Source organism: Ranitomeya variabilis, chromosome 2 (assembly GCF_051348905.1).
Source record: "Ranitomeya variabilis isolate aRanVar5 chromosome 2, aRanVar5.hap1, whole genome shotgun sequence".
In the NCBI taxonomy this organism is placed as follows: Eukaryota; Metazoa; Chordata; class Amphibia; order Anura; family Dendrobatidae; genus Ranitomeya; species Ranitomeya variabilis.
The window spans coordinates 28,801,887-28,825,536 of NC_135233.1; the positions used below are offsets into that span (position 1 = coordinate 28,801,887).

General features: G+C 46.2%; 1 protein-coding gene across 1 annotated transcript; it reads left to right on the forward strand.

The window, feature by feature from the left end:
- Positions 1 to 18,232: 18,232 nt before the first annotated feature.
- Positions 18,233 to 23,171, forward strand: CCDC185 (coiled-coil domain containing 185). Its single transcript, XM_077282203.1, has one exon. It carries the CDS (start codon positions 18,331 to 18,333, stop codon positions 20,461 to 20,463), a length of 2,133 nt encoding a protein of 710 aa, XP_077138318.1. The 5' UTR covers positions 18,233 to 18,330; the 3' UTR covers positions 20,464 to 23,171.
- Positions 23,172 to 23,650: the final 479 nt, after the last annotated feature.

Sequence of the window (23,650 nt, forward strand, 5' to 3'; positions counted from 1 at the left end):
CGAACGTACCATGGCTCCCCTTAGCGGCGAAGCCACAGCACTGCAACGACCAGGACTCTGGGGCGCTGCATTATCAATTGGCCACATTTTCCTCCCGGACACATCAGCTCATTATTTATTAATCATTTCTATGGGTAGAATTCATTTTGTCTGGAAATATATGGATGAAACATGTAGAAAGCCGGGAAGAGTCATATAATAAAGTATGTATGAGTATGTATAGATTCATTATGCTAATCCCATCATCCTCATCTATTATGAATATACATAATATGGAGAAAAATATTGGACTCGCGCCTTAATCACTGAATTCCGTTTTTCTTTCCTTCAGTCGCATCTCCCCTGGTATATAACATTCAGCCCCATCACCCTCTCCAGAACTGCAGAGTCCAGACCTCCTCTGGTATAATATCAGCACAAACACTGCACCCCCGCCGGGAGCTTCATGGCCGAGCAGCTGCATGCAGCCGTACATCACCAAGCACAATGCCGAGCATTGGATGGAGTGGTGTAAAGCCGCCACCACTGGACTCTGGAGGAGACGTGTTCTGTGCAGTGATGGATCACACTTCTCTATCTGCGTTTGATGGACAAAGTTACCCCCTGACTGCATTGTGCCCCCTGTACAGTTTGTGGAGGAGGATAATGCTATGGATTGTTATCAGGGGTCAGCATTGGGCCCTTAGACCCATTGATGGGAAATCTTAATCGTCAGCACAAGACATTGTGGACAATTGTAGCTTCAGCTTTGTGGGAACAGTTTGGGGTTCGCCCTTTTCTGTTCCCCATGATTGCGCCCAGCGCACAAGCTCCATACAGACATGGAGGGGGAAAATGAGCGGCCGCACAGAGCCCGGACCTCAGCCCCATCCAACACCTAGACCGGAGATTGTGATCCCGGCCTCCCCCCAACATCAGGGTCTGACCTCACAAATTTTCCTCTGGATGAAGGGGCAAAAATTCCCATAGATGCCTCCAAAATCTTATAGAAATCGTTCCCAGAAGAGCGGGGGCCGTTATATATTTGCAGATTGGCGACTCCATATTAATGTCTATGGGTGAAGAATGGGAGGTGAGAAAAGCCCCTGGAGGTGAATTGTTGTGAATTCTGCTTTTGGGTTCCCTCCGGTGGTAGTAGGTGGTAATGCAGTTGTCCCTGGGTTGCAGTCCTGGTCAGGTGTGTCTGCTGATTGCAGTTCTGACTGGGGTATTTAGGTGTGCAGGATTCATTAGTCCTTGCCAGTTGTCAATTGTTGTTGGGAGGTGTTTGACCTCTGCCTGGTTCCTCCTGCCTTTCTGCCAAATCAGCAAAGATAAGTGTCTGGGTTTTTTTTTCCTGTGGCACACATGCTGTGTGCTTCACAATTCAGTGCTATTCTTTGTGTTTTCTTGTCCAGCTAAGATTGTGTCAGTATTTTCTCAGTCTTGTTGGATTCTCTGGAGTGGCAGATATACATTCCATGTCTTTAGTTAGATTGTGGAACTTTTTGTATTATCTGCTGTGGATATTTTTGGAAGGGTTTTAAAACTGACCGCCTAGTAATCTGTCCTATCCTTTCCTATTTAGTTAGAGTAGCCTCTTTTGCTAAATCCTGTTTTCTACCTGCATGTGTCTATTCTTCTCCTACTCACAGTCATTATTCGTAGGAGGCTGCCTATCCTTTGGGGGTCTGCTCTGAGGCAAGGTAGCATTCCTATTTCCATCTATAGGGGTATTTAGTCCTCCGGCTGTGTCGAGGTGTCTAGGGTTTGTTAGGCACACCCCACGGCTACTTCTAGTTGCGTTGTTAGTTCAGGATTTGCGGTCAGTACAGGTTCCACCGACTCCAGAGAAAGTTTCATGCGGCTCCAAGGTCACCAGATCATAACAGTACAACTGGCCCATAATGAGTTAAATGCATCTCAGAAGAAGGGAAGAAAGGTGTTGAGCCATTTTTTTTTCTGCAGTCTGTTTTGTCTTCTTTTCCCAATTTATTTATGGGTGGCTGAGGAGTCTTGTGCCAGCATGGATGTTCAGGAATTAGCTTCTTGTGTAGACCAGCTTGCTGCTAGGGTACAGGGTATTTCTGATTATATTGTTCAGACTCCTGTTTTAGAGCCGAAGATTTCTACTCCTGATTTTTTTTTTGGTGATAGGTCCAAATTTTTGGGTTTTGCAAATTTTTATCACCGTTTCATTGCTAACTTCTCCAGCGTGGTTAAACCCTTGACTGATTTGACGAAAAAAGGCGCTGATGTGGCGAATTGGTCCTCTGCGGCTGTCTCTGCCTTTCAGGAGCTTAAATGCCGATTTACTTCTGCTCCGGTGTTGCGCCAACCAGATGTTTCTCTTCCGTTTCAGGTTGAGATTGATGCTTCTGAGATTGGGGCAGGGGCCGTTTTGTCTCAGAGGGATTCTGTTGGTTCTTTGATGAAACCGTGTGCCTTCTTCTCCCGCAAGTTTTCGCCTGCTGAATGCAATTATGATGTCGGCAATCGTGAGTTGTTGGCTATGAAGTGGGCATTTGAGGAGTGGCGACATTGGCTTGAGGGAGCTAAGCACCGTATTGTGGTCCTGACCGATCATAAGAATTTGATTTACCTCGAGTCTGCCAAACGGCTGAGTCCTAGACAGGCTCGATGGTCCTTGTTTTTTTTCCCGTTTTGATTTCGTGGTTTCGTATCTTCCGGGTTCTAAGAATATTAATGCTGATGCCCTTTCTAGGAGTTTTTTGCCTGATTCTCCTGAGGTCCTTGAACCGGTCGGCATTCTGAAAGAAGGGGTGGTCCTTTCTGCCATTTCCCCTGATTTACGGCGGGTTCTTCAGGAATTTCAGGCTGATAGACCTGACCGCTGTCCTGTGGGGAAATTGTTTGTTCCTGACAGATGGACTAGTAGAGTGATTTCTGAGGTTCTGTTATGATCTGGTGGCCCAGGAGTAGCATTGGTCGTACTCTGGAGAAGGTGGTATCTATACTGACCGCGGACCCTGAACCTAACACCGCAACTAGAAGTAGCCGTGGGATGTACCTACTGATCCTAGACACCTCGACACAGCCGGAGGACTAATTAACCCTATAGATAGAAAAGGGAAAACTATCTCGCCTCAGAGAAAATTCCCAAAGGATAGGCAGCCCCCCACAAATATTGACTGTGAGAGGAGAGGAAAAAACATACACAGGCTGAAAACAGGATTTAGCAAAGGAGGCCAATCTAACTAAATAGGAAAGATAGGACAGAAAACTATGCGGTCAGTATTAAAATACTAGGAAATATCCACCACAGAAAATACAAAAACTCCACATCTAACTAAAGATATGGAGGGTAGATCTGCCTCTCCAGAGATTCCAGCTTGACTGCATAAATCCTTACACAGATTAAACTGGACAAGAAAAAACATGAAATGCACTGAACAATGAGGCCTACAACATGTGGGCTGCAAAACAAGCAGAACTTATCTTGGTGAAAAGACCAGGAATCAGGAGAAACCATGAAGGGATGTGAATCCTCCAGAATACAATGGACAACTGGCACTGACTAAAGGGTGAGGCCAGACTAAATAGCCCAGTCCAGAGAGGACACACCTGATAACTGCTGTGAAGGACAGACAGCAGCGCTACCACTTATAACCACCGGAGGGAGCCCAAGAACAGAATTCACAACAGTACCCCCCCCTTGAGGAGGGGTCACCGAACCCTCACCAGAGCCCCCAGGCTGATCAGGATGAGCCAAATGGAAGGCACGAACCAAATCGTCAGCATGAACATCAGAGGCAACAACCCAAGAATTATCCTCCTGACCATAACCCTTCCACTTGACAAGATACTGAAGCCTCCGCCTTGAAAAACGAGAATCCAAGATCTTCTCAACAACATACTCCAACTCCCCATCAATCAACACCGGGGCAGGAGGATCAACAGAGAGAACGACGGGTACCACATATTTCCGCAACAAAGATCTATGAAAAACATTGTGGATGGAAAAAGAGGCTGGAAGGGCCAAACGAAAAGACACTGGATTGATAATCTCAGAAATCCTATAAGGACCAATAAACCGAGGCTTGAACTTAGGGGAAGAAACCTTCATAGGAACATGACGGGAAGACAACCAGACCAAATCCCCAACCCGAAGCCGGGAACCCACACGCCGCCGACGGTTAGCAAAACGCTGAGCCTCCTCCTGAGACAAGACCAAATTGTCCACAACATGAGCCCAAATTCACTGCAACCTGTCAACCACAGAGTCCACCCCAGGACAATCAGAAGGCTCAACCTGCCCCGAAGAAAAACGAGGATGAAACCCAGAATTACAAAAAAAAGGTGAAACCAAGGTAGCAGAACTAGCCCGATTATTAAGGGCAAACTCGGCCAATGGCAAGAAAGCCACCCAATCATCCTGATCGGCAGACACAAAGCATCTCAAATAAGTTTCCAAAGTCTGGTTAGTTCGCTCGGTTTGGCCATTTGTCTGAGGATGAAATGCGGAAGAAAAAGACAAATCAATGCCCAGCCTAGCACAAAAGGCTCGCCAAAACCTGGAAACAAACTGGGAACCTCTATCGGACACAATATTCTCCGGAATGCCATGCAAACGAACCACATGCTGAAAAAACAACGGAACCAACTCAGAAGAGGAAGGTAACTTAGGCAAAGGTACCAAATGAACCATCTTAGAAAACCGGTCACAAACCACCCAGATAACAGACATCCTCTGGGAAACCGGAAGATCTGAAATAAAATCCATAGAAATATGCGTCCAAGGCCTCTCAGGGACCGGCAAAGGCAAAATCAACCCACTGGCGCGTGAGCAGCAAGGTTTGGCCCGCGCACAAGTCCCACAGGACTGCACAAAGGAGCGCACATCCCGTGACAAAGAAGGCCACCAAAAGGACCTACTAACCAAATCTCTGGTACCAAAAATCCCAGGATGGCCAGCCAACACAGAACAGTGAACCTCAGAAATCACTTTGCTAGTCCATCTATCAGGAACAAACAGTTTCCCCACTGGACAGCGGTCAGGTTTATCAGCCTGAAATTCCTGAAGAACCCGTCGTAAATCAGGGGAGATGGCAGAAAGAATCACCCCCTCCTTCAGAATGCCGACCGGCTCAAGGACCCCAGGGGAATCAGGCAAAAAACTCCTAGAGAGGGCATCAGCCTTAACATTCTTAGAAACCGGGAAGATACGAGACAACAAAATCAAAATGGGAGAAAAACAGGGACCATCGGGCCTGTCTAGGATTCAGCCGTTTGGCAGACTCGAGGTAAATCAAATTCTTATGATCGGTCAAGACCACAATACGATGTTTAGCCCCCTCAAGCCAATGTCGCCACTCCTCAAATGCCCACTTCATAGCCAACAACTCACGATTACCGACATCATAATTGCGTTCCGCAGGCGAAAATTTTCGAGAGAAGAAGGCACACGGTTTCATCAAGGAACCATCAGAATTCCTCTGAGACAAAACGGCCCCTGCCCCAATCTCAGAAGCGTCAACCTCAACCTGAAAAGGAAGAGAAACATCCGGCTGACGCAACACAGGGGCAGAAGTAAATCGGCGTTTAAGCTCCTGAAAGGCAGAAACGGCCGCAGAGGACCAATTCGTCACATCAGCGCCTTTCTTCGTCAAATTGGTCAGGGGTTTAACCACACTGGAGGAGTTGGCAATGAAACGGCGATAAAAATTAGCAAAGCCCAAAAATTTCTGAAGGCTCTTCACAGAAGTGGGCTGGATCCAATCATGAATGGCCTGAACCTTAACCGGATCCATTTCTATAGATGAGGGAGAAAAAATGAAGCCCAAAAAAGAAACCTTCTGTACTCCAAAGAGGCACTTAGACCCCTTCACAAACAAGGCATTATCACGAAGGATCTGAAATACCATCCTGACTTGTTTCACATGAGACTCCCAATCATCCGAAAAAATCAAAATATCATCCAAATATACAATCATGATTTTATCAAGATAATTCCGAAATATATCATGCATGAAGGACTGAAACACAGATGGAGCATTAGAGAGTCCGAAAGGCATCACAAGATATTCAAAATGGCCCTCGGGCGTATTGAACGCAGTTTAACATTCGTCGCCCTGCTTAATATGAACAAGATTATATGCCCCTCGAAGGTCAATCTTAGTAAACCAACTAGCACCCTTAATCCTGGCAAACAAATCAGAGAGCAAAGGCAAAGGGTATTGGAATTTGACCATGATCTTATTCAAGAGGCGATAATCAATACAGGGTCTCAAGGAGCCATCCTTCTTGGCAACAAAAAAGAAACCTGCTCCCAATGGAGAAGAAGATGGCCGAATATGCCCCTTCTCCAAAGACTCCTTAACATAACTCCGCATGGCGGCATGTTCTGGCACAGACAGGTTGAAAAGTCGGCCCTTAGGGAACTTACAGCCTGGAATCAAGTCAATAGCACAATCACAGTCCCTATGCGGTGGAAGGGAACTGGACTTGGGCTCATCAAAAACATCCTGGAAATCTGACAAAAACTCTGGAACCTCAGAAGAGGGGGAGGAGGAAATTGACATCAAAGAAACGTCATCATGAACCCCCTGACAACCCCAACTAGTCACAGACATAGATTTCCAATCTAACACCGGATTATGCACCTGTAACCATGGAAACCCCAGCACAATAACATCATGCAGATTATGCAACACCAGAAAACGACAATCTTCCTGATGGGCTGGCGCCATGCACATGGTTAACTGTGTCCAAAACTGAGGTTTATTTTTAGCCAATGGTATAGCATCAATGCCCCTCAAAGGGATAGGACTCTGCAAAGGCTGTAAGGGAAACCCACAACGTCTGGCAAATTCTAAGTCCATTAAATTTAAAGCGGCGCCTGAATCCACAAATGCCATGACAGAGAATGACGATAATGAGCAGATCAGGGTCACAGATAACAGAAATTTAGGTTGTACAGTACTGATGGTAACGGAATTAGCGATTCTCTTGGCACGCTTAGGGCAATCAGAAATAACATGAGCAGAATCGCCGCAGTAAAAGCACAACCTATTCTGACGTCTGAATCCTTGTCGTTCAGCTCTAGACACAATCCTATCACATTGTATAGGCTCAGGACTCCGCTCGGAAGACAATGCCATAGTGTGCACAACTCTGCGCTCGCGCAAGCGCCGATCAATCTGAATGGCCAGAGACATAGAATCACTCAGACCAGCAGGCGTGGGGAACCCCACCATAACATCTTTAACAGATTCAGAAAGACCCTTTCTGAAGATTGCCGCCAAGGCATCCTCATTCCATTTAGTCAGTACAGACCATTTTCTAAATTTCTGGCAATATGATTCTGCCGCTTCTTGACCCTGACACAGGGCCAACAAGGTTTTCTCAGCATGCTCTACAGAGTTAGGTTCATCATACAATAACCCAAGCGCCTGAAAAAAGGCTTCTACATTAAACAACGCCGGATTCCCAGGTTCCAGGGCAAATGCCCAATCCTGGGGGTCGCCACGCAACAGAGATATGACAATTTTAACCTGCTGGATGGGAACACCAGAGGAACGAGGCTTCAGAGCAAAAAACAATTTACAGTTATTTTTAAAGCTCAGAAATTTAGACCTGTCCCCAAAAAACAGAACAGGAGTTGGAATTCTAGGCTCCAAAGCTGGAGTCTGAACGATATAATCGGAAATACCCTGTACTCTAGCAGCAAGTTGATCCACACGAGAAGCAAGTCCCTGAACATCCATGTCAGCGCCAAAATCCTGAACCAACCAGAGGTAAAGAGGGAAAAAAAAACACAACAGAGTACAGAAAAAAAAATGACTCAGCACTTTCTTTCCCTTCTTCTGAGATGCGATTAACTCATTGTTGGCCAGTTGTACTGTTATGATCTGGTGGCCCAGGAGTAGCATTGGACGTACTCTGGAGAAGGTGGTATCTATACTGACCGCGGACCCTGAACCTAACACCGCAACTGGAAGTAGCCGTGGGATGTACCTACTGATCCTAGACACCTCGACACAGCCGGAGGACTAATTAACCCTATAGATAGAAAAGGGAAAGCTATCTCGCCTCAGAGAAAATTCCCAAAGGATAGGCAGCCCCCCACAAATATTGACTGTGAGAGGAGAGGAAAAAACATACACAGGCTGAAAACAGGATTTAGCAAAGGAGGCCAATCTAACTAAATAGGAAAGATAGGACAGAGAACTATGCGGTCAGTATTAAAATACTAGGAAATATCCACCACAGAAAATACAAAAACTCCACATCTAACTAGAGATATGGAGGGTATATCTGCCTCTCCAGAGATTCCAGCTTGACTGCATAAATCCTTACACAGATTAAGCTGGACAAGACAAAAGAACATGGAAAACACTGAACAATGAGGCCCACAACATGTGGGCTGCAAAACAAGCAGAACTTATCTTGGTGAAATGACCAGGAAGCAGGAGAAACCATGAAGGGATGTGAATCCTCCAGAATACAATGGACAACTGGCACTGACTAAAGGGTGAGGCCAGACTAAATAGCCCAGTCCAGAGTGGACACACCTGATAACTGCTGTGAAGGACAGACAGCAGCGCTACCACTTATAACCACCGGAGGGAGCCGAAGAACAGAATTCACAACAGGTTCACTGTTCTGTGTTGGCTGGTCATCCTGGTATTTTTGGTACCAGAGATTTGGTTGGTATGTCCTTTTGGTGGCCTTCGTTGTCACGTGATGTGCGTTCTTTTGTGCAGTCCTGTGGGACTTGTGCGCGGGCCAAGCCTTGTTGTTCCCGTGCTAGTGGGTTACTTTTGCCATTGCCGGTCCCTGAGAGGCCCTGGACGCATATTTCTATGGATTTTATTTCTGATCTTCCGGTTTCCCAGAGGATGTCGGTTATCTGGGTTGTTTATGACCGGTTTTCTAAGATGGTTCATTTGGTGCCTTTGCCTAAATTGCCTTCCTCTTCAGAGTTGGTTCCGTTGTTTTTTCAGCATGTGGTTCGTTTGCATGGCATTTCGGAGAATATTGTGTCCGACAGAGGTTGCCAGTTTGTTTCTAGGTTTTGGCGGGCCTTTTGTGCTAGGCTGGGCATTGATTTGTCTTTTTCTTCTGCATTTCATCCTCAGACAAATGGCCAGACCGAGCGAACTAATCAGACTTTGGAGACTTATTTGAGATGCTTTGTGTCTGCTGATCAGGATGATTGGGTGGCCTTTTTGCCATTGGCCGAGTTTGCCCTTAATAATCGGGCTAGTTCGGCTACTTTGGTTTCGCCTTTTTTTTGTAATTTTGGTTTTCATCCTCGTTTTTCTTCTGGGCAGGTTGAGCCTTCTGACTGTACTGGTGTGGATTCTGTGGTTGACAGGTTGCAGCAGATTTGGGCTCATGTGGTGGACAATTTGGTGTTGTCTCAGGAGGAGGCTCAATGTTTTGCTAACCGTCGTCGGTGTGTTGGTTCCCGGCTTCGGGTTCGGGATTTGGTTTGGTTGTCTTCCCGTCATGTTCCTATGAAGGTCTCTTCCCCTAAGTTTAAGCCTCGGTTTATTGGTCCTTATAGGATTTCTGAGATTATTAATCCGGTGTCTTTTCGATGGCGCTTCCGGCCTCTTTTGCTATCCATAATGTCTTCCATAGGTCTTTATTGCGGAAATATGTGGTGCCAGTTGTTCCCTCTGTTGATCCTCCGGCCCCTGTTTTGGTTGATGGGGAGTTGGAGTATGTGGTTGAGAAGATTTTGGATTCTCGTTTTTCGAGGCGGAGGCTTCAGTACCTTGTCAAATGGAAGGGTTATGGCCAGGAGGATAATTCTTGGGTTTTTGCTTCTGATGTCCATGCTGCTGATCTGGTCCGTGCCTTTCATCTGGCTCGTCCTGATCGGCCTGGGGGCGCTGGTGAGGGTTTGGTGACCCCTCCTCAAGGGGAGGGTACTGTTGTGAATTCTGCTTTTGGGTTCCCTCCGGGGGTAGTAGGTGGTAATGCAGTTGTCCCTGGGTTGCAGTCCTGGTCAGGTGTGTCTGCTGATTGCAGTTCTGACTGGGGTATTTAGGTGTGCAGGATTCATTAGTCCTTGCCAGTTGTCAATTGTTGTTGGGAGGTGTTTGACCTCTGCCTGGTTCCTCCTACCTTTCTGCCAAATCAGCAAAGATAAGTGTCTGTTTTTTTTTTTTCCTGTGGCACACATGCTGTGTGCTTCACAATTCAGTGCTATTCTTTGTGTTTTCTTGTCCAGCTTAGATTGTGTCAGTATTTTCTCAGTCTTGTTGGATTCTCTGGAGTGGCAGATATACATTCCATGTCTTTAGTTAGATTGTGGAACTTTTTGTATTATCTGCTGTGGATATTTTTGGAAGGGTTTTAATACTGACCGCCTAGTAATCTGTCCTATCCTTTCCTATTTAGCTAGAGTGGCCTCTTTTGCTAAATCCTGTTTTCTACCTGCGTGTGTCTATTCTTCTCCTACTCACAGTCATTATTCGTGGGGGGCTGCCTATCCTTTGGGGGTCTGCTCTGAGGCAAGGTAGCATTCCTATTTCCATCTATAGGGGTATTTAGTCCTCCGGCTGTGTCGAGGTGTCTAGGGTTTGTTAGGCACACCCCACGGCTACTTCTAGTTGCGGTGTTAGTTCAGGATTTGCGGTCAGTACAGGTTCCACCGACTCCAGAGAAAGTTTCATGCGGCTCCAAGGTCACCAGATCATAACAGTGAATATGGAGGGGCACATACTTTACTCTATATAGTGATTTACAAATAACACAATCCCTAATCCCTAATTGGCTTTTCTCATACCAATATGGCATCACTAAGGCCGGTTTCACATTAGTGTTTGTAGCAGCTGCAGAGGGCTGCAGACTTCCTCCGTGAAGCCCCGCCCTTGGCCGCACCTCCACCGCTAGCTCCGCCTATTTCTGCATGCGGCCGGCATGCGGCCTGTGTACCTATCTTTAACATTAGGTACGCAGGTCGTGCCGCTGTATGCGGATGCTTCCGCATGCGTTGTTTTGACGATGCGGCGACCAGCGTAGAACGCAGCTTGTAGCAATTTCATTTTTTTCCGCATCGTCAAAACGCATACAGCGGCACGACCTGCGTACCTAATGCTAAAGATAGGTACACAGGCCGCATGCCGGCCGCATGCAGAAATAGGCGGAGCTAGCGGTAGAGGTGCGGCCGAGGGCGGGGCTTCAGAGTGGAAGTCCGCAGCCCTCCGCAGCTGCTACAAACGCTAGTGTGAAACTAACCTATGGGGTCTTATTCTTCGGCACCATGATTGATCTTTTGCGGCTGCTGCCTTCATTGTGTCTGGTCCTGCTTGTTAGTCACATGACAATGCTGTTGGGTCTAAAATACGCCCCCAAAAATAAACCCCCCAATAAACTTTGTGTGTATTTGTGTCTACAGCAGAGATGGCAAATGTCCTCTGTGCTCATGTGTAGGGCTGTGGACTGTCGTACCGTTTCTGCCCCTGAAGACAACAGACGCACTGAGCGATTACTCTATTGCGCTTTTATATTAGAAGTGAAGTGTGTCTAATGTATTATGGTGTTAGAGCATAATGTGAATACAGCATAAGGATAAGCTCAGGACAGCATAGGGTATAGACCAGGATGGCATAGGGATAGGAAGTGGTTAAGGTTAGGATTAGCCCAGTGGGTGGGCAGTAGTACAGATAGCGCCCCCAATGGGTGCGACGGAAGTAAAAGAAACCATGCCTGTTGCAACAAGCAAATGGGGAACGGGGGAGACGGACTCAGCACCCTACAGCACACTGGGAATGGGACACCCCTTGTCTGTAAAGTGCCAGAGCACAATCGAACACCAGTTCGGTCGCGACTACCGCTCTGCACATGGGTTGCCATATACATTCTTGGAGGTGGATTATTTTTCAGGAGGTGTAAGGAGGACGTAATTGGCAACATCACCATCAACTCAATTGTCACCCATCTAGTTTATCAATAGCTAGGGAGTCACAGGCTGGTTGGGTGTCATGGCCTCCGTGGGTCTACTGAAGATTAATGAGAGGAATTTATGGCAAAAGCCAAAAGTATGTAGACGTATGCAGAAATACGTGCATCATTTTTAGGGCTCTGCTGCAGATTTTTCCAGCAGTACCGCCCTCGGCCTAGAGGTATACAGCCATAACACCGATTAGCATAGATAAATGCTCGACAATAGCAAAAAAAAGCTTTCATGGACATTTTATGGTCCAGAAATTCTGGATAAAGGCGCTTTGTTGCGGCTGATGCATCTGAGCTTCACTTGGCCTAAAGCTTTCTGTACTTTTACTCATCCTCTTACTGTTCTCTGCAGTATACGTCCACTTTATAATGCACTTACAGGATAGTAAAATGCTGGACACTACCAATTATATATAATATTATGTCCTGCCAGGAATACAGCACACACAAAATGTAGCGATGGGTCGCTCAGAAATGAGATGGTTCCTTCACGACAGGGATCTCCCTGTTGTACATTGTTGGGGTACGTTTGCACGTTCCGGATGTGCTGTTGTAAAATTTCTTCTGCAGATGAAAATCAGCATCAATTTGTGATCCCATAAAATATCTAAATAAAATACTAAAGACGCTAAAAAAAACCCACCCCTGGTGTTAATGTTAATCAGGTCTTCAGCTGCCTCCGTACACCCGGCCTCCGGATCTCAATGGGGTCGCTCCCTGTCAAGAACCTCATAATCGTATCCGTTACTAACTGTGGAGTTTGGCACCCCCGCTCCCCAATGGCTGCCTCTAAAAAACCAAAACTCTATGAAGACCCTAAAATAAACACAATACAACAGTACCAGGGAGAGATACAGAAATGAGGTCAGCTAATCACTAAAAATAACAGAATGAGCCTGGTGGTAATACAATCATAGTGTATGGAAATAAGACAAAAGATGCTCCCATTAACTCGTCCTGGAGTGAAGATACAGATCCCACAACTCTGGGTATGTCGGCACCTGTACTGATGTGTTTCCCCACTTATATTCAATAATAGGTTTCATTGCAGAAATTCAGATGACTCCGAACAGGGTAAACAATAGCTACTCCTTTTTGTGTGGGTATGACCTTGAAAGATGAGGCTGCAGGTAACTGTACATTTCCCAGCATCTCTCTGTAGGCGTCCCGGCAGGTAACCAGAGATACCCCAGCAGGTATCCATACACATCCCGGCATCTACCTGTACACATCCCAACTGGTATCCGTACAGGTTCCGGCATCTACCTGTACACATCCCGACTGGTATCTGTACAGGTCCCGGCATCTACCTGTACACATCCCAACTGGTATCCGTACAGGTTCCGGCATCTACCTGTACACATCCCGACTGGTATCCGTACAAATTAAGACATCTACCTGTACACATCCCAACTGGTATCCGTACAGGTCCCGGCATCTACCTGTACACATCCCAACTGGTATCCATACAGGTCCCGGCATCTACCTGTACACATCCCGACTGGTATCCGTACAAATTAAGACATCTACCTGTACACATCCCAACTGGTATCCATACAGGTCCCGGCATCTACCTGTACACATCCCAACTGGTATCCATACAGGTCCCGGCATCTACCTGTACACATCCCGACTGGTATCCGTACAGGTTCCGGCATCTACCTGTACACATCCCGACTGGTATCCGTACAGGTTCCGGCATCTACCTGTACACATCCCGACTGGTATCCGTACAGGTCCCGGCATCTACCTGTACACATCCCGACTGGTATCCGTACAGGTCCCGGCATCTACCTGTACACATCCCGACTGGTATCCGTACAGGTTCCGGCATCTACCTGTACACATCCCGACTGGTATCCGTACAAATTAAGACATCTACCTGTACACATCCCAACTGGTATCCATACAGGTCCCGGCATCTACCTGTACACATCCCAACTGGTATCCATACAGGTCCCGGCATCTACCTGTACACATCCCAACTGGTATCCATACAGGTCCCGGCATCTACCTGTACACATCCCAACTGGTATCCGTACACGTCCCGACATCTACCTGTACAAATCCCGACAGGTGTCCATACACGTCCCGACATCTACCTGTACAAATCCCGACAGGTGTCCATACACGTCCCAGCATCTACCTGTACACATCTCGACAGGTGTCCATACACGTCTCGGCATTTACCTGTACACATCCCGACAGGTGTCCATACACATCTCGGCATTTACCTGTACACATCCCAACAGATGTCCATACACGTCTCGGCATTTACCTGTACACATCCCGACAGATGTCCATACACGTCTCGGCATTTACCTGTACACATCCCGACAGGTGTCCATACACGTCTCGGCATTTACCTGTACACATCCCGACAGGTGTTCATACACGTCTCGGCGTTTACCTGTACACATCTCAACAGGTGTCCATACACGTCTCGGCATTTACCTGTACACATCTCAACAGGTGTCCATACACGTCTCTGCATTTACCTGTACACATCTCAACAGGTGTCCATACACGTCTCGGCATTTACCTGTAGACATCCCAACAGGTGTCCATACACGTCTCGGCATGTACCTGTACACATCTCAACAGGTGTCCATACACGTCTCGGCATTTACCTGTACATATCCCAACAGGTGTCCATACACGTCTCAGCATTTATTTGTACACCTCCCGACAGGTGTCCATACACGTCTCGGCATTTACCTGTACACCTCCCGACAGGTATCCGCACACATCCCGTCAGGTGTCCGTACACCCCTTCTGTTTCAACAAAATTGTTGATTCAATGAGAATCCTGAATTGTTGTGCAAATGATCAGTAATTTTCCTTTGAGTATTTGCAGTGCGTTTTTTCTGCAGCATGTCAATTCTTTGTGCGGATTTTTAGCTTTTTTCACCCATTGATTTCAATTGAGTCAGTCAAATCCGAAGCAAAAACACAGGTATAAAAATGTTTGTGGATTTGCTGAGTTTTTTGCTTGCGTTTTTATGGACTTCCTATGGTGTTTCCAATGCTGTCTTCTGTATGACAGCGTGGGAAACACCAGCGCATCGGTTCTGATCGGTGGTAATGGTACCGACGGTCAGAGCGCTGCGGGGTCATGCTATCAAATGTTAGCTTGACCCCGCAGATGTCACTGTGACTCGCAGTAAAAAGCTTACCACAGGTCAGCAGACATCTACTGATGAGAGACTATTACTCCAATCAGTCTACGTCTACTGTCACTGGTAACAGTTAATACAGGACCGCTGATGGGAGTAGTCTCTCGACAGCCGGCGCCTGTGCTCAAACTTAAAAAAATAAATAAATAAATAAAACATCTGAAATAATTAAATACATATTCAGATAAAAATAAAAAACACATTATACTTACCTAAAAACAAATCCCCGAAGCCCTTGTCCCCTGTAAACAATCAAAAATAATTAACAACCATATACTCTCCTATCCGCCATAGTCCACGTAATCCAGAGTGTCCCACAGCGATCTCACTTGTTGAACAGTCACATCGGGAGATGTGACTGCTCTAGCCAGCCTCAGGCTGCACACAAAGGTAATAGAGTTCATCAGCTGATGCCATGCGATCACTGGAGCTGATGAACATGTGTGACCTCTCTCTTGGCAGCTCAGTGCTACACACTGCGGGAGTGATTACATCCTGTGTCTGTGTGTAACATCAGTAACTGCTCTCAAAGCCATCAGGATCGTCGTGGGACGTTATGGATTATTTTCTTCTCACCTGATAGGTGAGGAATATTGTGGTTTATTATTTTAATTGATTTACAGGAGACAATGGCGTCACTGCATTGCGCGATGACGTACGGTTTAATTTAGATTCAATAAAGGAGTCTGTGTCATTATTTCAATTAAAGGACTTTATTCTGAGTGTGTGTTTTTATATCACTATGGGGTTAGTAATGGGAGATTCTTATAGACGCCTCTCCATTACTAACCTCTGGGCTTGATGTCACCTGACTATATAAAAGTTACATCAACCCCACCAACTACCACCCCACTTGCCACCACACCAGGGCAAGAGGGTAGAGCGAGGATAAGTGACAGAATTAGCGCATCTTATGGATGCGCCATTTCTGGGGCAGCTGAGAGCTGATGTTTTTAGTCTGGGAGGGGGCTCCTTCCTAGGCTGTTAATATCAGTCCACAGGTGTCTGCCTATCCTTTGCTGGTTAAATTTTAAAGGGGGACCCTACATTTTTTTTTCTAGGATCCCCCTGTAAACTAGCCAGTAAAGGCTAAGCAAACATCTGTGTGCTGATATTAATAGCCTGGGAACCTTTATGGCTATTGGCTCTTTCCCAGAATATTAACATCAGCCCTCAGCTGTCAGCTTGCCCTCTGCTGGTTATGAAAATTACGCTGGAGCCCACGCCATTTTTGTTTTCATTTTTTTTGTAAAAATGAACAGGTGTCGCGGTGCACGCTGATTTCTGCCAGTAGGTTGATTCTGTTAATGGTCCTACATAGGCGTGTGTGTGTGCGGGTGTTTATTTAACTCTTTACTTACCGATCTAGTAAAGAGGGTGTCTGGCTGACATCTCCTCATTACTAAATCTAAGGCTTGGTGTAAATGAGAGATGCTGACACCAAGCCCTAATCCCATTACCCCAATGCCACTACATCAGAATGACAAAAAAGGTGCTGAACCAAAAGATTACATTACAAAACAATGTGCATTTTTACTACCAAGAGATGCAGAAACCTTGCAGAAATTTCTGGAAGCAAATACTCAGCATACACACATAGCCTTACTAGCAAAAGAAAGCAGCCTTTTTTTCCTAATTTATTATTATCCCTTTAACCCCTTAACAACCAATGACGGATCCAGCAGTCATTGGACGCTTCCCCGTTTGGTGCAGGCTCCGGCGAAGACCCTGCACAGTGTCCTGCACATGACAGCTGATCTGATCAGCTGACATGTGCCACTAACAGCCGCGGGAGGAATTGCGATCCTCCCACAGCTGTTATCCTGTTAAATGCCACTGTCAATCACTGACAGAGGCATTTAACATGCATTTCCGGCAATCGCGCCGGAAATCCGCACATCGTTGACCCCTGTCACGTGATCGTGGATCACGGATGGGTTGGCATGACAACCAGAGGTCTCCTGGAGACCTCTATGGTTGTAACTGCCGGATTGCTCTGAGCGCCACCCGGTGGTCGGCCCTCATAGCAAGTGAGGTATTCTGCTACATGCAGGTGATCTGATTATCGCCTGTATGTAGCAGAGCCGATCGGGTTATGGCAGCTTCTAGTCTCCCATGGAGACTATTGAAGCATGTCAAAAGTGAAAAAAAAAATGTTTTTAAAAATGTAAAAAAAAATAAAATATGTAAAAGTTCAAATCACCCCCCTTTTGCCTCATTCAAAATAAAACAATAAAGAGATCACAAAAAAATGGAGACGCTGTGGGTATCAGAAAGTGGCGTAATTTTTTGGAATTTTTTTTTCACCACTTAGAGAAAAAAAGAACCTAGACATGTTTGGTGTCTCTGAACTCGTAATCACCTGGAGAATCATAATGGCAGCTCAGTTTTAGCATTTCGTGAACCTAGCAAAAAAGCAAAACAAGTGTGGGATTGCATTTTTTTTTGCAATTTCACTGCACTTGGAATTTTTTCTCCTGTTTTCTAGTACACGACATGGTAAAACCAATGATGTCGTTCAAAAGTACAACTCGTCTTGCAAAAAAGTAAGCCCTCACATGGCGATATTGGCGGTGGAAAAAGAAAGAAAGTTATGGCTCTGGGAAGAAGGGGAGCAAAAAACGAAAACGCAAAAATACCTCTGGTCATGAAGGGGTTAAGAGCTTCAGACACTGTTAATGAGGGCGCTCTTCGGCATAATTTATGGGGGCGCCCTGACACTGGTAATGAGGGTCCTCCGGCTGGGTCCTGGTCAGTATTTAGGAGTGGGGCATATGTAGAAAAGCTTCTTTTGCCTACTGAACACAAATCACTCTGGCAACTAATGTCATTCAAGTCTATGATTGCAGCTGCTCCAAGAGAATGCTGTATTTGCATTGATAAAAATGAATCTTGAAAAAAAAATGTCCATTTTGATATAATTAATATAAAAAATACAAAGAAGATTACTTTGGCTACGTTAATCCCTAAAGAGACACGCAAAATGGCGGCGACTACGTCACCCATAGTAGAAGACAACTGTTACACGTAGTCTATAACACTTTCTCCCTCTATCGTTCGAAAATCTACTTGTACGCAAGCGCAGTAAGGCTTCACCCAAAGCGACGCTCTTAGCAACTTCCACTAGAGGGCGCGCTGTGCCTTTCAAACGTGTATCCCACATACGTCAGTAAAGCTTCCTACGGTCGCCTTATCACCCCGGGCAACCGTTTGAGGCGTCGTAGTAACAGGGGACCGAGCGGTGATGGAGGGCGGCAGACGATCTCCCTCTCTGCATCTAGACCTGACTAATTTCGAGGACGGTGGTGACAGCCGGTATGTACTCACCAGCCCCCACTCTCTCGAGGCCTGTGCTCGGCTTGGAGTGCGGCCTGTGGATTTGCTGCACAAGTCCTATGGAGAGGTGAGGGACGAAAAGCCCGGGGCCTCCAGTCATGAGGTCAGAGAGATGTATGAGGCTCATGAGATGGAGAGGCAGAGGAAGATGAGGCAGTGCCAGGAGCTGAGGAAAAGTCTGATGGAAAGTGCTAGGAGCCAGGAGCAGCATGTTCAGCCCTCCACTGCCTGTCAGGACCCCCGAGACCCCGCAACCCGGAATCACAAAGACCCCACAACCTCCAATGCACAGAACCACAGAGACCCCGCAGGTCAGAATTCCCTGAATCACAGAGACCCCACAAACCGAAACCATCAAGACCCTGCAATCCATAGTCCCCGGGACCAGCAAGACCACTCTACCCAGAACCACAGAGACCCCACAGGACAGAATCCCCCGAATCACAGAGACCCCACAATCCAGCACTACCAAGACCCCACAATCCATAATCCCTGGGACCCCAAAGACTCCACCTCACAGAACCCCTGGAACCATCAAGACCCTGCAATCCATAGTCCTCGGGACCAGCAAGACCACTCAACCCCGAGCCACCGAGACACCAGAACCCAGAACAGAGACCCCATAACCCATAAGCTGTGGCATCACCGAGACATCACAGCCCATAAGCCCTGGAACCACCGAGGCACCACAACTTCCCCAGATCACTGGGACTACTTGGAGGTCACAAGAACCACCAGCCGCCGGGACCCCTACACCTTGGCTTCCTCTCCGAGCCGCTGGGACCCCTACAACCTTGTTACTTCTCCAAATCGTTGGGACTCCTACAACTTTGCTACCTCCCCAAACCCCGCAACCACGGGCCACAGAGGTGAAGGAGATATGCGAAGAAGCATGAGCCATGGAAACCTGGTTTACCAGGAAGAGCAAATCCGCCATCTTACCCGTAAGGTAGGAAAAGAAATCAAGGTATCCGTGCCCTATAGAGATAAGAAGATCGCCGCCCTGATGTTACTCAAACACCAAGAGGAGGAGATGGCAAAGCAGAGGAAGCTACAAGCCCAGCAAGCCTGGGACGACCTCCGGAGCAAAGAGAAAGTGATCCGAGATGCTCTGATCAAACGCGACTGGACAGATCGACCACAGAACCATAGACGAAGCCCGAGAAGCTCTAAGCTCGATTGGCAACTTGATGCCGTCCGTTATCTGACTGCTCAGAATAACAAGGATTGGAAGATGTTGACTCCTGAAGAGAGGATTCTTCTCAAAGATGGCATGAAGAAAGTGCAAGAAGATCTACAGTCGAAGAGGCGACAGCAAGACATCAGAGAAACTGGCGGGCGTCTACTTGAGGAAAGGATGCTGCAAGCCTTCAAGGCTAAGATGATCAAAGACCTTCAGGACAAGAAAAACATCCAAATCAAGAATGATTATGAAAAACTTCGACATTCTCGGCTGAAGGAGGTGGCGGACAACCAGGTGAAAGCTGAGGAGCTGTCTAAGAGGATGTCCATGCGGCAGAAGGAGCGCAGGTTCCAGGATATATACGAGCAGATCCAGGAGGAACGTCTTAAGGAAATCCAAAATAAAGCGTCTAGAGAAGAAGCGATGATCGTCATGGCGAAACTCCGGGCAGAACGGCAGGAAAAAGAGCAAATAAATCACAAGAAGATGCTGCTCCAGATAAGCAACCAAAAGACTCGACAGGCGAAAGACTCCTTGGGAAAAAGTCTACAGAGTAAATCCGAGCGGACGCATGAACTGAACATCGTCAAGGAGAAAGCCCACCAGATCCTAAAACAAAAACTGGAAGAAGACGAAGAAAACCAACGCAAACAAATAGCGCATCAGATCAGGATCAAAGACCGGAAAAGTGATAAGCTCCTCAAGGAGAAGGAAGCCACCGTCCAGGAGGGGAAGAAGATCGCCAGGGCCTCCTTCCACATGCGAGATAAAATCCGAGAGCAGACCAAGAGCAGGACATTCGACCAGATGGCCCTGCAGGCCCAGCTAAGTGCCAGCTTTATGAAAAGCCTCCCTTAAAGGAGAGAAGGGTGACGAGGTCGGGAAATGGATCCAACTTTGCAGGTGGAGAGAGCCCCGACAAGTCATTTTCATCTTTTAATAGTCGGATCTTAGACTTCCATGCACATCGAGCACCAACCTTTTTTTTTAGACCCAGAGCTGAAAATTTTTACGTAAATTGACTCCCTGACTTTTAGGATTAGTCGAGACGGCCGAATGTTAAGATTGAGGCATTTCCTTCGGATTAGTCATGAATGTATCATCTCTGGGGGTTGGACCCCTAGTAATCCTAATTACAGGCCTTCTGATTTACATAATTGAAGAAACCCTTTTAGGCTGAATTCACACAGCTCCTTTTAAAAAAAACTGCAGCCGGTTCACTTCAGTTAAAGACACAGCGCCACCTACTTAATTGTGGCTGTGTAAGGTACTTCAGCTCCACTCCGATCCGGCGAATGGCTCTCAGAGACCGGTTGGTGTATAAAAACGTGGCTTTGAACTTGTGTAAGTGGCTGATACCTCAGAACAATAGCATTCCAACTGACAACATCAAAGAGTGTTTTGGAAGGAGAGACATTTATATGACTTTAATTGTTATGAATGTTAAAGGGGAATTCCAACTAAAGCCAATAGTGATGAGCGAACGCGCTCAGATGAGGTGTTATCTGAGCATGCTCGGGTGCTAATCGAGTGACTTTACCGTGCTTGAAAAATATGTTCGAATCCCCGCGGCTGCATGTCTTGCGGCTGTTCAACATCCTGTTTGTTAGGAAATCCCTGTATGTGTTGTGGCTGTTGAACAGCCACAGGGGCTCAAACATATTTTTCAACCACCCAGAAGTCACTCGGTTAGCACCTGAGCATGCTCAGATAACACCTTATCTGGGCAATTTGATTTGTGCTGTCCTGGTCCGTGGTACAATCCGGTCATCCGTGGCAGCTGGTCTTCACTTTTCTTGGCACACTGGGTGCTTCTGGCGCTTTCCTTGGACCCTTGATATCATGAGGTCACGTGAGGCCTAGTCAGTAGATGTCATGTGACATCTTGCGGTCTAGGAGGCGCACAGGATGCCGGACGTGAAGGGGAGACTGGCTCCCATGGAGGACCGGATTGGACCTTGTTGGAGGAATGGTCAGATCCTCACCTTACATTAGTGGTGTATCGAAGCCTTATCCCATTTTTCACAGCAGCTCAGTCCCTGTAACTGGAATGGGACTATTGTGTCCCAGGTTGCAGTACCATGGATGACCACTACTAAAAGTTTGGCGCTGTGGTTGGTAATGAGTGTAGGAGATGCAGCCCTTTAATCAGCAGGTCGGACTCCCCCCTACACATAGGATACTGATAGGCTTTAGTTTTCCTAGAGAGCCTCTTTAATGTTTTCATCCTGTGTTCTATTATAATGGCTTCTATGCTCTTATTTACCGTATGAGCCGCCGTGACCATTGATTTGTGTTTTCAGCACAAGCAAAACCCAACAAATAAGAGCAGTAATTATTGCAAGCCGGAGCCAAACATATCGACGAGCCATATACATGTATGTGAGCACAGTACTGTCATGGGCACCGCAGCGATTCCATGTCTACATTCCCTTCTAGTGATATTATTCCGTTTCACTGCAGGCTGTAAAGGGAGGTGGTTCTCTTTAGTTTATAGCCTAATCTGACATCTAGTGGACAATAATGAGCACTGCAATAATTATAATCTGCACTGTTTTAAGAAATAATTCTGTTTCACTGTAGGCTGTAAAGTGAGACTGTTCTGTTTTAGGCTATAACCTTATATACTGACATCTAGTGGACAATGGTGAGTACTGCAATAATTAGATATATAATTAGTGAATCTACAATCCCTTCTAGAAGTATTCTTCCGTTTCACTGCAGGCTGTAAAGTGAGACAGTTCTGTTTTAGTCAATAGTTTGATATAGTGACATCTAGTGGACAATAATGAGCACTGCAGTACATTATATTTCCTATTTATATTTGTAGTAAATAACACATATATATGGCACACATGAAGGTTTAGATGTTTTTAGACATTTTGTATGCACTATTGAAATGAGCTAAATATTAGTAAATTAATTAATTAGATTTTTTTTATTTCATCTGCACTGAATTGATCAGTATTCCCGAGGCACAGTACTATGATAATATAACCTGAAATAAGGTGTAACTACAATTAAAGAGGTAGTGAGACAGGACATAGTGTTAGGATCAATAAATGATGGTCAGGGATCTGATCTCCAGGACCTGAGAATGGACGGATCTGCAGCGCTCTGCCTCCATCCCAGTCTATCCTCTGCAGAGGAGACGCTTCACAGCACCTGCCTGGGGTACAACAGTTCAGGGGAGAGAGCGCTGCGGCCCCTTCTTTCTCCAGATCCGTGGGGATCCCAGAGGGTGAACGGTGAGCAGCATCTTGTACTAGGAATATGATTATTGGGGTTCAGTGACGCCATCTACTGTTATCTTATGCAGCCGTCCTGGGTTTGCACAGACTATCCCACAGCACAGTAATGTAGATATAAAGTTATCTGAACCATTAGTAAATGTCTGATTTATTACATTATGGACTTTGATACAGGATTGTGAATTGTGATTTTGTATTAATATTTCTTTAGGAAATTATAACAGAAGAGATGATTTTACAGATCTTTATTTTATAATTATCCAACCAATAAATGTTCTGCTGTTATCAGCATAAAGTGAAATCTGTGTCATTTTACTGTAGAGCTGCACTCACTATTCTGCTGGTGCAGTCACTGTGTACATACATTACTGATCCTGAGTTACATCCTGTATTACACCCCAGAGCTGCACTTACTATTCTGCTGGTGCAGTCACTGTGTACATACATTACATTACTGATCCTGAGTTACATCCTGTATTATACTCCAGAGCTGCACTCTCTATTCTGCTGGTGCAGTCACTGTGTACATACATTACATTACTGATCCTGAGTTACATCCTGTATTATACTCCAGAGCTGCACTCTCTATTCTGCTGGTGCAGTCACTGTGTACATACATTACATTACTGATCCTGAGTTACCTCCTGTATTATGCTCCAGAGCTGCGCTCACTATTCTGCTGCTGCAGTCACTGTGTACATACATTACATTACTGATCCTAGTTACATCCTGTATTATACCCCAGAGCTGCGCTCACTATTCTGCTGGTGCAGTCACTGTGTACATACATTACA